The sequence below is a fragment of the Zeus faber genome, assembly GCF_960531495.2.
Source record: "Zeus faber genome assembly, chromosome: 16".
NCBI lineage: Eukaryota > Metazoa > Chordata > Actinopteri > Zeiformes > Zeidae > Zeus > Zeus faber.
The window spans coordinates 4718123-4732472 of NC_137202.1; the positions used below are offsets into that span (position 1 = coordinate 4718123).

Consider the following 14350-nt stretch of genomic DNA (forward strand, 5'->3'; position numbering starts at 1 on the left):
GACCGGCGCACAGCCTGATCCGTCCATCAAGGCGGCCGACATCACTTGAGTAGTGTGTTATATTTGGGACTAGACCCTTCTCTGTTCACAGGCAAGAAAGATTCCAAGGCAGGAAATGACAGGCTCACACTTGCTCATACTCACTCACACACTATGCTGTAAATACACACACACACACACACACACACACACACACACACACACACACACACACACACACACACACACACACACACACACACACACACACACACACACACACACACACACACACACACACACACACACACACACGATGCTGGAATCCTATGGTTTTAAAACATCTTCATCAAAAGACTGTTCTGATTATTATGGTTACCTTATGATACTTTAAGGCTGTCACAATTCTGACATTTTAGCTGGTGATTAATTGTGATACAAATAATTGTGATTGATAATTAAATTTTATTTTTTTGTTAATTTTATGCTACATTTTATGCTACTATCACAGTACATGGTTATTATATATATATATATATATATATATAATTGTAATAATAATACACATCTGCCTTATGAAGAAGAGCCATTTACTGACATTGAACATTTTAACATAGAAATGGTGTCAACACACCTAATTCTAACTTTGGTATAAAATTTGGATGATAACTTGTGAATGTGGAATCTAACAATTTTACAAATACAAAAAAAATAAAATGGATAGACACTGGAACGTAACATAACATGAATGTAAGAAAGATAGAAAGAAAGATAGAAAAAGTGCAATGAAGACCGAGATAATGCAAGAATAAAACACTGGTGAAAGAAAAGAGCAAGAATGCAAGAAATTGATTAATAAATAAATAATGCCAGAATGAGCAACAAAGAAAGAATGCAAGGGGGAAAAAAAACAAGAACGCAAGAAAGAATGACAGAGAGCAAGAAAGAAAGAGCATAATGAATGGAGCTGGACGCTCTGTGCAGTGAGGTGTTAGAGCGTCCTGCTGCTGCTCTGGCATCAGCTCCACTGGGGACAGAGCGGCTGCCACTCCAAGTATCAGCATTAACACTAGCAATGAGCAGCTTGGCTGGCCGTCTGCCCAAACGTGGAGTACACCTGTCACCGCCCCTGGCACGCCACGTGAAACCAACCCGTGAACAAACCCACTCATCTCCACACCACCACGAACAATTCAAAAACCAAGGATTCAATAGGAGAAGAGGAACAAAGTGAACAAAGTACTCACGTAATTGGATGCCAGGTCTGGGTGTAGGTAGTCGATGCCTGCAAGACAATAATACTGTACCATGCAAGCTTCTTGAGAAATGAAAAAAGTCCACATTTTCTGATTATAATTGCAAATGACATTTCACTGCATATATGTATGACCGTATGTATATGTGAGAAATAACCTCTTGAATATGCATCTTGAATTAAATATGTAAGACTGTGGGAAAAAAACCCAGAAAGAAACCATGAAAAACTAAACCAAATACCTGCATTGTCAACATGCATTGATCCGTGTATTTCTTTTTTTAAGGTAGTCATGCCCGTTCATAGTGTAAAGCTCTGCTGCCGCTTGGCACAGCTATGTTGAGGCATAACTCTGATGTCACACACACTACTGTCCACTTTTCACAATGGATGGTTACAGTCGTACACAAAGACACTCTTTGTGATTTGCAGAGCCCTGAAGCCCCCCCACCCCCCACCCCCGCTGCACAGAGCTGAGCGCTCGTGTGTTATTGTTGATATTACACGACACGTGTCGCATGTCCAAATTGCACCAAATTCGACAGTGCACGTCCTTGGGTCCCCAGTAATACACCCACCAAGTGTGGAGTAGATCGGATGAACAGTTGTCTAAATAATTGAAGGACATACAGACAGACAGAAATACAGACGGACATACACACAGATAGACAGACAAACAGACAGACAGACAGACAGACAGATTTCTTTCTTCATAGTTCGATTCGATAGTTGGATGATTAAGGACAGTCTTCAGAAATATAAAAAACTCAAATCTTCTCACAAATATTTTATGATTAAATATGTAAAATAACTGGTAAAATAGAGTGCGGAAATAGAATAGTAAAACCCATAAAAAAAAAAATATCTGCATTGTCAACATGCAATCTTCGGTGTATTTTATTATTAATATTTTTAAGGTAAAAACATTTTGTGAGTCTTAAGAAATGCCAAAACTAAAATTTTCTGATTTATTATTGCAAATTAAATATGTAAAACTACTGGCACAATAAAGTGGGAATAATATAATAACACCAACAAAAAATAAAATACAAAAATAACTGCATTGTCAACATGCACTATTGAGTGAATTTTTTCTTATTGTTATTTGTATTTCATAGTGTGAGTTGAATTACGCTCATCCAGTTTATTGTTTTTGTTCATGAAAAACTGACATGAGTGGTGTATGTCATGGACCTGATGCACTCACAGACAAGATGAATAGAATGTGTATTCGGGGCAGTTCCGACATCGTCCTCTGAGTTTGATCCGGATCAATCCATTATTGTTGAAGAATTTTGTGATCAACAATCGCAACATCACCACACACAGATATAGTCACAGTTGGACTTAAACTAAAGGAATATAATATACAAACTCTTAACCATACAACGTTACAAACAGGTATTATTTCATTACTATTAACCTTTATCATGTTTCAAAAATAATCAGTTTTTACCAGGCAGTTATTTCCAGAAGACAACTGGATTAAACAAAGTGCAGCGTATTAAATATCATAAATAAATTCACTTCTGAGTACAATTGACACGCACCAGAGTAAGTTGTACAAAATAAAAACCCAATCGCTCTCAGCATTTATAGACATTCCAGAAATATCAATGTACACATACTTCATAAATTATAATTACTGGTGACAATAATCATACAAAATTACATTATACAATGGACATTTTTTTATTGTGTATGTGTTTTGTAATATTTTATTTTGGGTTTTTGGGTTCCCTTCCAGGTGTCTCATAGAAGCCCAAATTCCAAGGCAGCAAAGAAATGATGGACAGAACGTGCTGCTTTGGAGGTCAGCCAGTTTGACAGCAGTACTTAAGAGCAAGACCCAAAATGTTTTGACATGCGCAGCAAATGACCTAGATGGTGTTTTGATAGAAGGAACTAACCCCTATCGGGACATGAAAACGTCTGGTAGAATAAAAGCCAATCTTTTAGGAAGACATTATATTGCAATAATAGAATTTCCAAGGCAACGTACCTTATGTAAGACAACATTTGCATTAACCTATGTTTAAGCGGTTACAAATTGTGATTAATAACCGTGATTATCATTTTAGCCATAATCATGCAGCCCTATAGTACTTCAGAATGATAACCTCCATTAATTGAGGCGTAGGAAACCCACCCACAACTGCAAACACCGCCTGATCATGGGATAACACTGTAACCAGGCCAGAAGAAATGAATTTCGCAGTCACAAAACACACTGGAACAGAAAGGCAAAGCACACTCGTCCACTGAACTTTAACGAAGGGCCGACGCACCGGACCCCGCATTTTTTTGTTTTGGTGCAGGTTTGAGTGGGATCTGGAACTTGCCTTTGCCTTCTATCAATGCCTCTCTGCCTAAGCCAGCTCACAGAAAAAAAAAAAAAGAAAAGAAAATATATTAATAACCAACCGTCATCCATGATGGCGATGGTCACTCCCTTGCCCGTGTATCCCAGTTTCCAGGCCTCAGCCACGTTGAGGTCCAGCCCGGGGGTCCCGTCCGCCTGACCCGTGTTTATCTGGAACAATATGAAGAAACCCTGTGAGATGCATTGCTATTGTTGGAGAGAGTGTGTGGGGGAGTGTGTGGGAGAAAAGCTAAATGTCACTGATACCACACTCCTTAATGTGACATGCTGCCAAAGACTGCAGCAAGACAAATAGAAAAAAGACAGGAAAGAGAGGAGTGGACATGAGCTAGCGGGAAGGTAGGGGGAGAGGCGGCACAAACAAGATTCAAGATTCAAGATTCAAGATTTTTTATTTGTCACATACATATACATAGCTAATTGAATGTATGAATGAATGAGTGAATGAATGAATGAATAAATGAATGAATAGCGTTGATCTGTCGGGAAGTAAATATGTCTGGCCTCAGAGTAGTCACAGCAGATGAGTGTGGGGTGGATGGAAGGCCCCTTATACACTGCGATCTGCATCTGGATGTGAGGTGTACATGCGTGCAGGACGCATTGCAATGGGAACGCTATAGGACCGGCCAGACCTCATCTGGAGGTGTTCTGGCTCGTACTGGGATCGGATCCCAGCCAGGGGGAAATGCAATCCGTACAGCTTGGCCACATTTGTGAGAAAGAATCCACCCACAGGTTGAAAACGTCCCTTAAATCCACCTCGTCCCACTCTCTCCAAGGAAGAGGGCCCGCAGAAAATTATCGCGGAAAACTCTTTCCTCTACAAATGAAAAATAAGTAACGGCGGTAGAGTAGCATCGCTTCCTGTATTAATACCAGGCATGAATGCAAAGGCCTGTGATCGGACGTCTTTATCCAGAAAACGTATCTAGATACAGATCACATCTTAATGCCAGGTGTGGAAGGGGCCGAAAGCTCAGGCTGCACGTCCACCACGCACCAGGTACCACTGTTTGGTGAAGAGCGGGTCACTCATGTTCACTTCGATGTCATTGATGTTCCTGTAGCCGCGCTTCTGGCGGCTGAATCCCTTCTGCTCAAAGACGTTCTTCACCTAAGGGGAGAAAGGAAAGAATGAAAATACTTCAACCAAAAACATTAGGGTGAACACCGACAGCATGATTTAACCTAATGAATCCACCCTTTTTTATATATTTAAAAGCAAACTGTTAATGGGTCTTTGCACTTCAGAACGAACATTTGGGCCATTTTAAGAGTAGAGCAACGTCATCTGCATTGGACCATGACCGTAGCTGAACCATCAATTTTAGTTTGTCATCTACGAGGGAAGATTTTGGTATTTGAAGTAAAGTTGATGTTTTTATGTGTCTGGAACCTATAAGCTGTGCTTTTAATTATCCCTGAAATGTAGTTTGAAACTCAAGTTCTATCTCTTGTTCCACATTTCAACTTTGTTCTCCCCCAAGAGAAGAGATATATTATGATTATTGTGTAGTCAACATTAGTTGTCAACATAAAGCCACTTAGACCCGAAACGTAGAAAAAAATGTAAAAAATAGTGGATTTATGATATATTATAGAAAATGTTCTGTCAAGCAGCTTTTACAATGGAATTTAATGCTTGGCAATGCAATTAATACTTGGATGCTGAATTTCCCTCCGGGAATCTATAAAGTGTTATCTCAACTTATCTTATCTTATCTAATCATATGACGGTTACATTTCAACGAGGAGCTTGCAGTGGGAATAAAAGCAACAGTCAGTAAGCAGCTTGTTTGCAGAACAAGAAGAACAAGAAGGGAGGCAGAGGCAAGAAGCAGCACTCCAGAAACCCCCTTGAATATGCATGTTGCTTTGTGCCCAAGCCTCTCAATCCTTCTCTTTTATTCACCACCTAAATGAAGCAATCTGTAAGCAGAGATAAATTCACACCAAATTATATCTTTTAGACAGCATTACAATACCCCGCAAAATGCCATACGCTATCTGAACTGCCTGCTCACAGCCCCTATAATCCACCTCGAATCAGAGAGCTGAGGAGCTTTTCTGCTCTCCCCCTCTTTCCATTTTCCCCTTCTCAATCACGTTTCTTTCAGGGTATATGCAGAGACACTGCGTGTTCCCGTGGAGTCATTCCGTCATTTATCCATTGTGATTTTACGGCTCCACTTCCTAGCGAGCCTTCAACCTCAGAGGTACACGCCTGATGTTCTTAACAGGGAAATCATTTAAGGAGGGAGGGATTTCATGTTTGGATGGATGGCAGGTTAGACGGCAGGTTGTTTACCCTTCTAGCTGTTCCACATGATAATATTTTTTTACTATTGGACTACTATATATACACACTATTGTGTGTATATATTTTTAATTTTATGTAAATTCTCCTGCTTCTGTACTTTGTGCTTCCTCATGCTGCAGCACCTGCATTTCCCCTTCGGAAGATCAATATAGTACAATAAAGTACTATCTAGTCGTATCTTATCTTATCATTATATGTTTTATTTTCAGTCTTTCTACCTATACAATGTCCTTTGGCAATACCGTATTTATTTATGGTAAGGCCAATAAAGCCTTGTTGAATTTAATTTTATTTAATTTAATTGACAGACTGGTGGATGGATTATGAAATGTCATTTATATATACGATATACTGTATATGTCTTTTGGGAAATGTTCATATATTGGGGTAGAGAGAGAGGGGGTACAAATCTCTGCAGACCAGACTGTAGCTGCACGGTGTGAGCCCTGGCTGCTCGAGCGACACCACCTGAAAGGTCATTTACGGAACAGGACGAGTGTTTCTTTTTCAGTGTGAAAGGGCAACGTGTCTCCCGAAAGAAACACAAAGAGTGAAGGTAGCTTGATGAATAGGTAAACCTCACTGTTATTTCATTTACAAGATGGCAGCACTGTTATTGGATGTAAAAAAATGACTCTTCTGATCATAGTTTCATTGTTATCGCCTTTGGAGTATAGACACAAAATCATATCTAACCGTACAAATCTTTTCAAATTGGGGTCCGTGGCCTAATGCGTATCAAAATTAAGGGCCCTTGATATTAACAATTTTGAGAATCATTTTTCGAAACAACATGACTCCAAAGATAGAAAATATCGAATTCTGCTTTAATTTCACAACTGCTTGAAAGCTATTAGGTTACTACTGTCTTCATTATTCACAACTTACTTACAATTTTTTTTCTCTTTTGTCTTATCTATGATAGCATTGCTTATTTTTTATTCTATAATTGTATGTATGCTTTTTATTACTTCAAAATGTAGAACATGTTGCTTAAATAAATTGATTTTGTCTTAGCTGTGTCAGTAGCTGAGGTTTCCATTTTTTGGTAAAAACCTGCATGTATTACTACAGTATGACTGTAATAGTAAATGACATGTCTCTAAGTCCATCTTTCAAAAACCATGAGGGTGGAAATGTCAGCCAAGCAACATTAAATCCCTCTCCCTTCACCCACCTCCCAAGGAATATCCCCCAATCAATAACTTTCAGCCTGGCGGGCGAGCGTGTCGAGCGACTGATTGTGAAAAAGCAGCATCTCGGACGTCAACCTGCCTGTATCGGCGCCGCTCCGTGTCAATTAGCCATATTAGCTCTTTGGAGTGCCTCACATCTATTTTCATTAGCACCTTAGCACGACTGTAATTAAAAGCGGACGGATTATTGTCTGCAGCCGGACCTCCGCACACTCGCTGCCTCGGGAGCCGAGCGACCGGGTGTCAGCGAACACACACAGCGCTCAGCAGCGAGCAGCCGCAGCTAAAACACACAGAGCCAGAGACAACATGGATCTCTGCTTTCGGAAAGGATAATAATAATAAATAATAATAATAATAATAATAATAATAATAATAATACCATTTATTTGTAAAGCACCTTCATACACAAAATGCATTTAATTACAAATAGTTAAATATTAAACTATACTGATTTCAGATTTGGGTCATCATCTGTCTCAAATACAATCAATTAAAAAGTGTGTTATCCATCCATCTATCTTTTTTACATTCCGATTTAATATCACACGTATCAAACCTAAAAAACAGCTCTATATTACATTAATGTTCCTTTCAGAATGTTGAAATGATTGAACAAAATGGCTTCCTGTTGTTTGTTAAAGCCAGATTAGAGCTAGATGAATTGGTCTGATAGATGGACCAACACACAATGAATGATTAGGACTTTGTAATGTCTGTAATAACTGTAATTTGCCTTTAAAACATACGGTACACAATAACGTCCCTAAACGATTTCCTCAAGATAAACATAGATCATAGATATTATCCCGAAAAAAATTCTATACTAATAATAAATTATTATTATAGTATATTAGTATAGTATAGTATATTATTATTATATAGTAGACACATCGTACATTATCCTGTATGCGTAGGCCTGGTTATCGTTTCCAGTTCCTAAATGATACTGTATGTTTTCTCAATGCTAAAACGTTTAGTTTTCGTTGTAGTACTTAGAAATCCATGTACACAGTATCAGCCTGCAAAAGATATAGTAGACACGTGCTATGGATACTATGGATGTGTGTGTTCTTGCATGTATTGTAATATGTGGACTTCTGTGTGTGTGTGTGTGTGTGTGTGTGTGTGTGTGTGTGTGTGCGTGTGCGTGCGTGCGGGTGTGTGGTCTCACCCTGTCGTCCTTCTGGAGGTGCTGCCTGCTGCGGGCGTTGCGTTTGCTCCTCCTCTTGGCGGCATCCTGGGGATAGAAGTGGTAAAGCCCCTCGCCAAAAGGAAGCTTGGAGAGACAGAGGGAGAAGGAGAAGAGGAAGGGGAAGAGGAAGAAGAAGGGGAAGAGGAAGAAACAGAAGAGGGAGGTGAGATGAGACATTTCCTCAAAATACATTTTGGAATCCAGGGCAGCGGAAGAAACTAAAGATGTGAGCACAGGTGCACATCTGACATGAAAGAGGGAGGAGGAGGAGGAGGAGGAGGAGGAGGAGGGGCAGAGGAATAAGGTCATTGCTCAGCTTTTGGGAGAAGGGAAGCACCGAGCCATTTTGTCGGCCCAACGCTCTTCTATTAAGGCGGCGGAGTGCAGTGCTGGAACGGCAATAAATCGTAAGGGCAGCCGAATGCGATGCATCATCCCCGACTCTCCCCCAGGCAGTGTGCACGGAATAAAGACCCCCTTATGCTTTGGCAACACACAAAAAATACAGGTCAATCCTCACCATAAACGCTTCTGAATGTCTCTGTCGGATGAAAGGAAAAATGTTCAATTGAATTTCCTCAGTGTGCGGATCAGGATTATTTTCATGCTTCGCTGGTCTTTAATTCTGCTGTCGTCGTCCTCCCCAGTAAGTACAGATGCTGCTCATCATTTGAGGCCAAATTAAGAATATACAGAAGCCTGGAAAAAACACCAGCCATCACTATTTGCTTTTCTGGGTCACCCTTTTTTAGAGACAAAATGTGTCTAAATGTGTGTGTGTGTGGGTGGGTGGGGGGGGGTAGTATTGTGTCTCAGTCTAGTTAATTAAGAAGCTATAGCAGATAATTCAAAATGCACAGACATTGCTAAATGATGTGTATCCTATTAAGATAAATATAGCCTCCGATTACATAAGCTAGAAGGCAGGGAGGGGAAGGGGTAGGGGGGGTTCCACTGCCTCCAAGAGCTGGATCTGGCCGTTATGGGTCTTCACCACTGGAGCTCACGCTGCTGGAATACAGTATGCAAACCACACAACACATCATGCGGGAGTACAGATGGAGCCCTGATCGTGGAGGTGAACATCATTATTCTCAACCAGCACCACCACCACCACCACCCGAGCGATCCGTGCTATGCCTCGCTGGAGCAGCTACAGCCAATCGCGACCACACACTCACGTTGACGTGTGACAAGACACACAATGTCAGCAGATCATCTGAGTGGCTGAGACCAGAAATGGGCTCGTTACTGGTTTTGACTTGTGGTGATGTGTCTGGCATTTAACAGGATGTTTAATGAGATGTATCGACCGAATCACCTGCCAGAATCTCTGGCTTTCCCGGTGTAATTTTAACACTGGGATTCAAATGGCTGTGCTCAAATCATATTTAAATGTGTCATAAAATTCTCTCTCTCTCTCTCTCTCTCTCTCTCTCTCTCTCTCTCTCTCTCTCTCTCTCTCTCTCTCTCTCTCTCCACACTATATGTACATATATTGTGTACACTACACAGACAGACAGACAGACAGACAGACAGACAGACAGACAGTGTGTGTGCGTGTGTGTGTGTGTGTTTTGTGTCATTTTATTCCGATCATAGAAGGTGACATCCAAAAGTGTTTTTTGTTGAGCAGACTATCTCGGCCTGGACCAAACTGGATCCCTCTAGAGGCCACATCACCTCAGGACCTCCTTTTGAAGTAAAGATGACGTCATGTAGATTGAATTAAACCAGGTTTCTTGGGGAAAAGTACATAGGCATCTCTGTGTTGTATTAGTGGCTCATACATTAGATAAGCCACTTCTGTTGATGATGAAAATGGTGGCACTATATTATCATACTGGATATTATAATGATTTTATTGTTATTTTTAGATGATTATTATTACTTTAACAAAAGTGACTGCTAAATGACGTAATGTGATGTAATGATATTAATCCATTTAAGACAGTAACATGTTCTCAGTTAAACACAATGCAACAGCAATGGCCATAATTAGGCTAAATTAGGCTTACTACGAACTAAAAAAAAAAAAAAAAAGTAAAATAAAAATAAAAGACTTCCACAGCATCTCGCTGCTGCCTCCTACCTTCCGGACGCTCTGGAACCCGTGTTGTGCTGCAAGTTGGTGCGCTTCATCCTGAGCACTGTCATGCAGCTGGACCAGGAGGTGGTTGGTGGAGACTCCCTCCTCTGCAGCTTGCACGACAAACAGCAGCGTGTTCAACATCATGACTCCCACGGCTGTCCCATAGCGGCGAGGTCCGCGCATCTTGCCGAGCTGGTGTCAGTGTGGAGTGGATTCTGGAGTCTGCAGGAGTGGCGGGATGGCGGGGTGTGGGGGATGGCGGGGAGGGGGGGTGGAGGGGTGGAGGGTGGAGGGTGGAGGGGTGGAGGGGTGTCCTCGGCAGAGATGAGATCGAATCAAAGCCCTTCCCCGCGCATCCTCCTCGTCGTCGTCCTCAGAGCAGCTGATGGGGGCGCTTCCTCTCCTCCGGTGCTGGTTCGAGTTGCGGTGAAGAGCCAAACCTGCATCCTCTGCCCGCGGGTCCTGCTGCCTTCATGTGGGATCCAACGCGACTCGTGCGGGGCTCCTCTGCGTGCGTGACGCTCCGCCAATGGGGTGTGTCCGTGGCTGCTCTCCTCCTCCACACACACACACACACACACGCACGCACGCACGCACGCACACACACACACACACACACACACACACACACACACACGCACGCACGCACACACACACGCACACACACACACACACACACACACACACACTCGCACACACACACACACACACACACACACACACACGCACGCACACACGCACGCACGCGCGCACGCACACACACACACGCACACGCACACGCACACACGCACGCACACACACGCGCACGCACGCACGCACACACACACACACACGCACACACACACACACACACACACACACACACGCACGCACACACACACACACGCACACACACGCACAGACAGTCCACCTTCAGCACCCTGGACAGCTCCTCTATCTGGGACTGCGAGATGCTCATGGCTGACGTTACAACTGGGGCTGGGAAATCAATAAACACCAATGCAAACAATGCAAAATCACGCGACATTGACTTGACAAAGGCTTGATAAACATTGCATCTAGTCGTAGGACACCGTGGATACTACCGCTGATGAAAAAACATCACTCTAATTGATTTATTATTCATTCATTTAGGCTGAAAATGGGCCAAAGAGCCAAAATTATATGAAAATGCATATGACCCAAAGTAGAGAGAATGGGAAACATGTTTCATTGGTATATGAATTAAGTAACATTAAGCCATATTTAGCTACATTTTTCGAGATTCCCATCCCTGAAGTTGCAATCCAGGATGGGAAATCAATAAACTGATGTAAAATCACGAGTTAGCTTCTGCCCTGTGGTACACTATAGGCCACTATATACATCCTGTCTGATTATAGTCGAGTCAAGTTTATTTATATGGTCCCTAATGACAGCATAGTCTCAATCGGCTTCACATTTCATACAGAAATCAATGACATCCCCTAGTCTTAACTCTCACCCAGGCAGGGAAAAACCCCAAGAAAACCACTGGGTGGGGAATAAAAATGTTGTCACAGAAGGAAGAATCCCTCTTCCAGCATGTCTAAGCTGCAATGGATGCCAAGTGACTGCAAATACTAACTACTACTGCACTGATGTCCAGTAGTTAAATAACAAGTATTATATGTACAATATAATATGTTATGTTTAAATAGACAGTAGGGGAGTCTGCTGCTCTGATGCATGGCGCCGTGGGTCACTGCCTCTGGAAGACGTAATAAATTCAGTGCTGTTTCGGTGTCACTTCTGCCCCTTAATTATCAGCATAGACATTAACATCAGATTCTGTGTATTATCGGCTGCTGCGGTGAAATGTGACGGAAATGAAATGCAAACCTGCAGGTTTTCACAAAGACAAGAGCAGGATCTCCTCAACAGAGAAACTCAAACTGATAGATAGATAGATAGATAGATAAACAGATAGATAGACAGATAGATAGATAGACAGACAGACAGACAGACAGACAGACAGACAGACAGACAGACAGACAGATAGTGGGTGTTGTGGATGGATGATGGTAACTGTTTTCTATTACCTTTCTTCGAATGTCAGACAACAGATTGGGAGGCATTGTAGCATTATCAGCTGGAGTATGAGCAGTGTGTAGGCCTACAAGGTATTCAAATTACGGGCATTTGTGACAATAGTTCGATCGCTGGTTTTGAATAACCTACTTCATGCCCATAAAGTGTTGCGCATGAATATTGATAAATATTAAAGATGCTGCATGCGCCTCATGTTCTTCTGTGGTGTTTGACATCAAGTTTTATGAGATATTATCACCCCCTTCTGGCCTGGAAAGCTTATGTCAGCGTTGTTTTGTTCTCATGTGGACAGAGTTTTTATTTTTTAGGCAGAGGGGGAAAAATGTGTTTTCAGAAAAATCTGTATACATGTGGACAGGGCCTCTGTCTCTCTCCCTTGTGTATCCTTACGTCTCTCTCGTATCTGGTCCAGATGGTAGTAAGTCGAGTTGGTGAGATGTTCCAAGCCACTCCTGGTTAGTTACCTGGTTGGTTAGTTCCTGATCTCCTGAAGTCACTATTCCCTGTGTTTATCTAAGTTTCCTCAAAGACGCCTTGCTCTTTGGCTACTTCAACCAGCCTCTGGATCTGTATCTGGGCCATCTACTAGTTACTCGGTTCACGGCTGTTTAACGATGTGTTTATTTTCAGTCATTTATTTCCTGACTGTTTTGTTTAAAAATAATCGGATTATCAGTAAAACTGTGATTGAGTTTGCAGAATACAGCATGAAGAACTCAACAAGTCATCAAGGACATCATCTTAAGATAGTGTGAGTGTGAGCATGAGAACATAAGCGCAGCGTCGAACCCGATACCCCATACTGGTACTTGCTCTTGGAGCCTGCTGACCTTCCAGAAAAATGATTATCCCGAATTCTTATTGATTCTGTGGTTCTAGCTTGACATGTTTTCATCCGATAGCGCATCGACTCAGACATCCAATAATGCATATTTTACAAAACCGATTGTTTTGATTATTTCCACCGTGCATCAATGTGCGGCGGCTCTAAATAACCGAACCTATCACTGTTTTGCCGTGCAAATTGTTTACCATTATGTGCTACTGAACAACAGCAGAAAAAAAAACCATAGTTATCATAGAGGCTGGCCCATAATAATGAGGAAGGATTTTCTATAAGCGGATCCGCTTTGCAAATCATTGTTTCCGTGCTCCCAGCAGACTGCCTCCCACACACCTGCTATTGTGCACTGGCAAGAGAATGGATTTGTTTTTAGCCTTGGTGAGGCAGAAACCGTCCCTGCTACCAACAACATACATTCCTCAGCCCGGTGGGGAACAATCCCTGTCGTCGTTCTGCCCTGGCGAATGGGGCTGATGCGATATTGTTTTCATCTTTTATCCGCGTCTCAACGACACCGTAAAGTGAACTTGAGAGGCTCTCTGCCCCGCGGGAGTGGGGATATTGTCTCACGAAGTTTCCGTGTGTGTTTTGAAGCTATTGAGCTGATTGTGCTTTCAGAAAGCAAAGCACAGAATACAGCGAACGAGGACTGGATGTTTATATGTCTTACAGTATATGTCTCTGGTGGTACGCGCCTTTGACTCACAGTCACGGAGTTATTATAGAAGTTAAGTTCTATAAGAAGTTGATCTTCACGGCAGTGAAACTTCCGCGTGGGCAACTGATGTAAACGCTGACAGGCCATACCTTTACATAGTTTTTTTGGTTACATTTTAGGTTATATTTGTTGTTTATCATTGCACTTATATTACCATTTTTTTTATTGTGTACAGTTAACTTTTTAAGTACCATCAAATATTGCCTTTTTCTTTTGTATATTTGTTATTCTACCACTTCATTATTATTGCTTATTTCTTGATGTTAGTTGCAATGACACTACAATTTACCTTGCC

The 14350-nt window shown here is 41.8% G+C and overlaps 1 protein-coding gene across 1 annotated transcript in view; it reads right to left on the reverse strand.

Annotated features, from left to right (window-relative positions):
- pcsk2 (proprotein convertase subtilisin/kexin type 2) overlaps positions 1-10606 on the reverse strand; it is a gene marked incomplete at both ends in the record, with an annotated part of 54437 nt that extends 43831 nt beyond the window's left edge. Inside the window, 5 exons of the mRNA XM_080017205.1 lie at positions 1227-1264; positions 3659-3767; positions 4621-4734; positions 8311-8415; positions 10424-10606. Of these exons, the coding sequence (XP_079873331.1) occupies positions 1227-1264; positions 3659-3767; positions 4621-4734; positions 8311-8415; positions 10424-10606 (549 nt within the window). The remainder of the gene's footprint in view (positions 1-1226; positions 1265-3658; positions 3768-4620; positions 4735-8310; positions 8416-10423) is intronic.
- Between the last annotated feature and the right edge of the window lie 3744 nt (positions 10607-14350).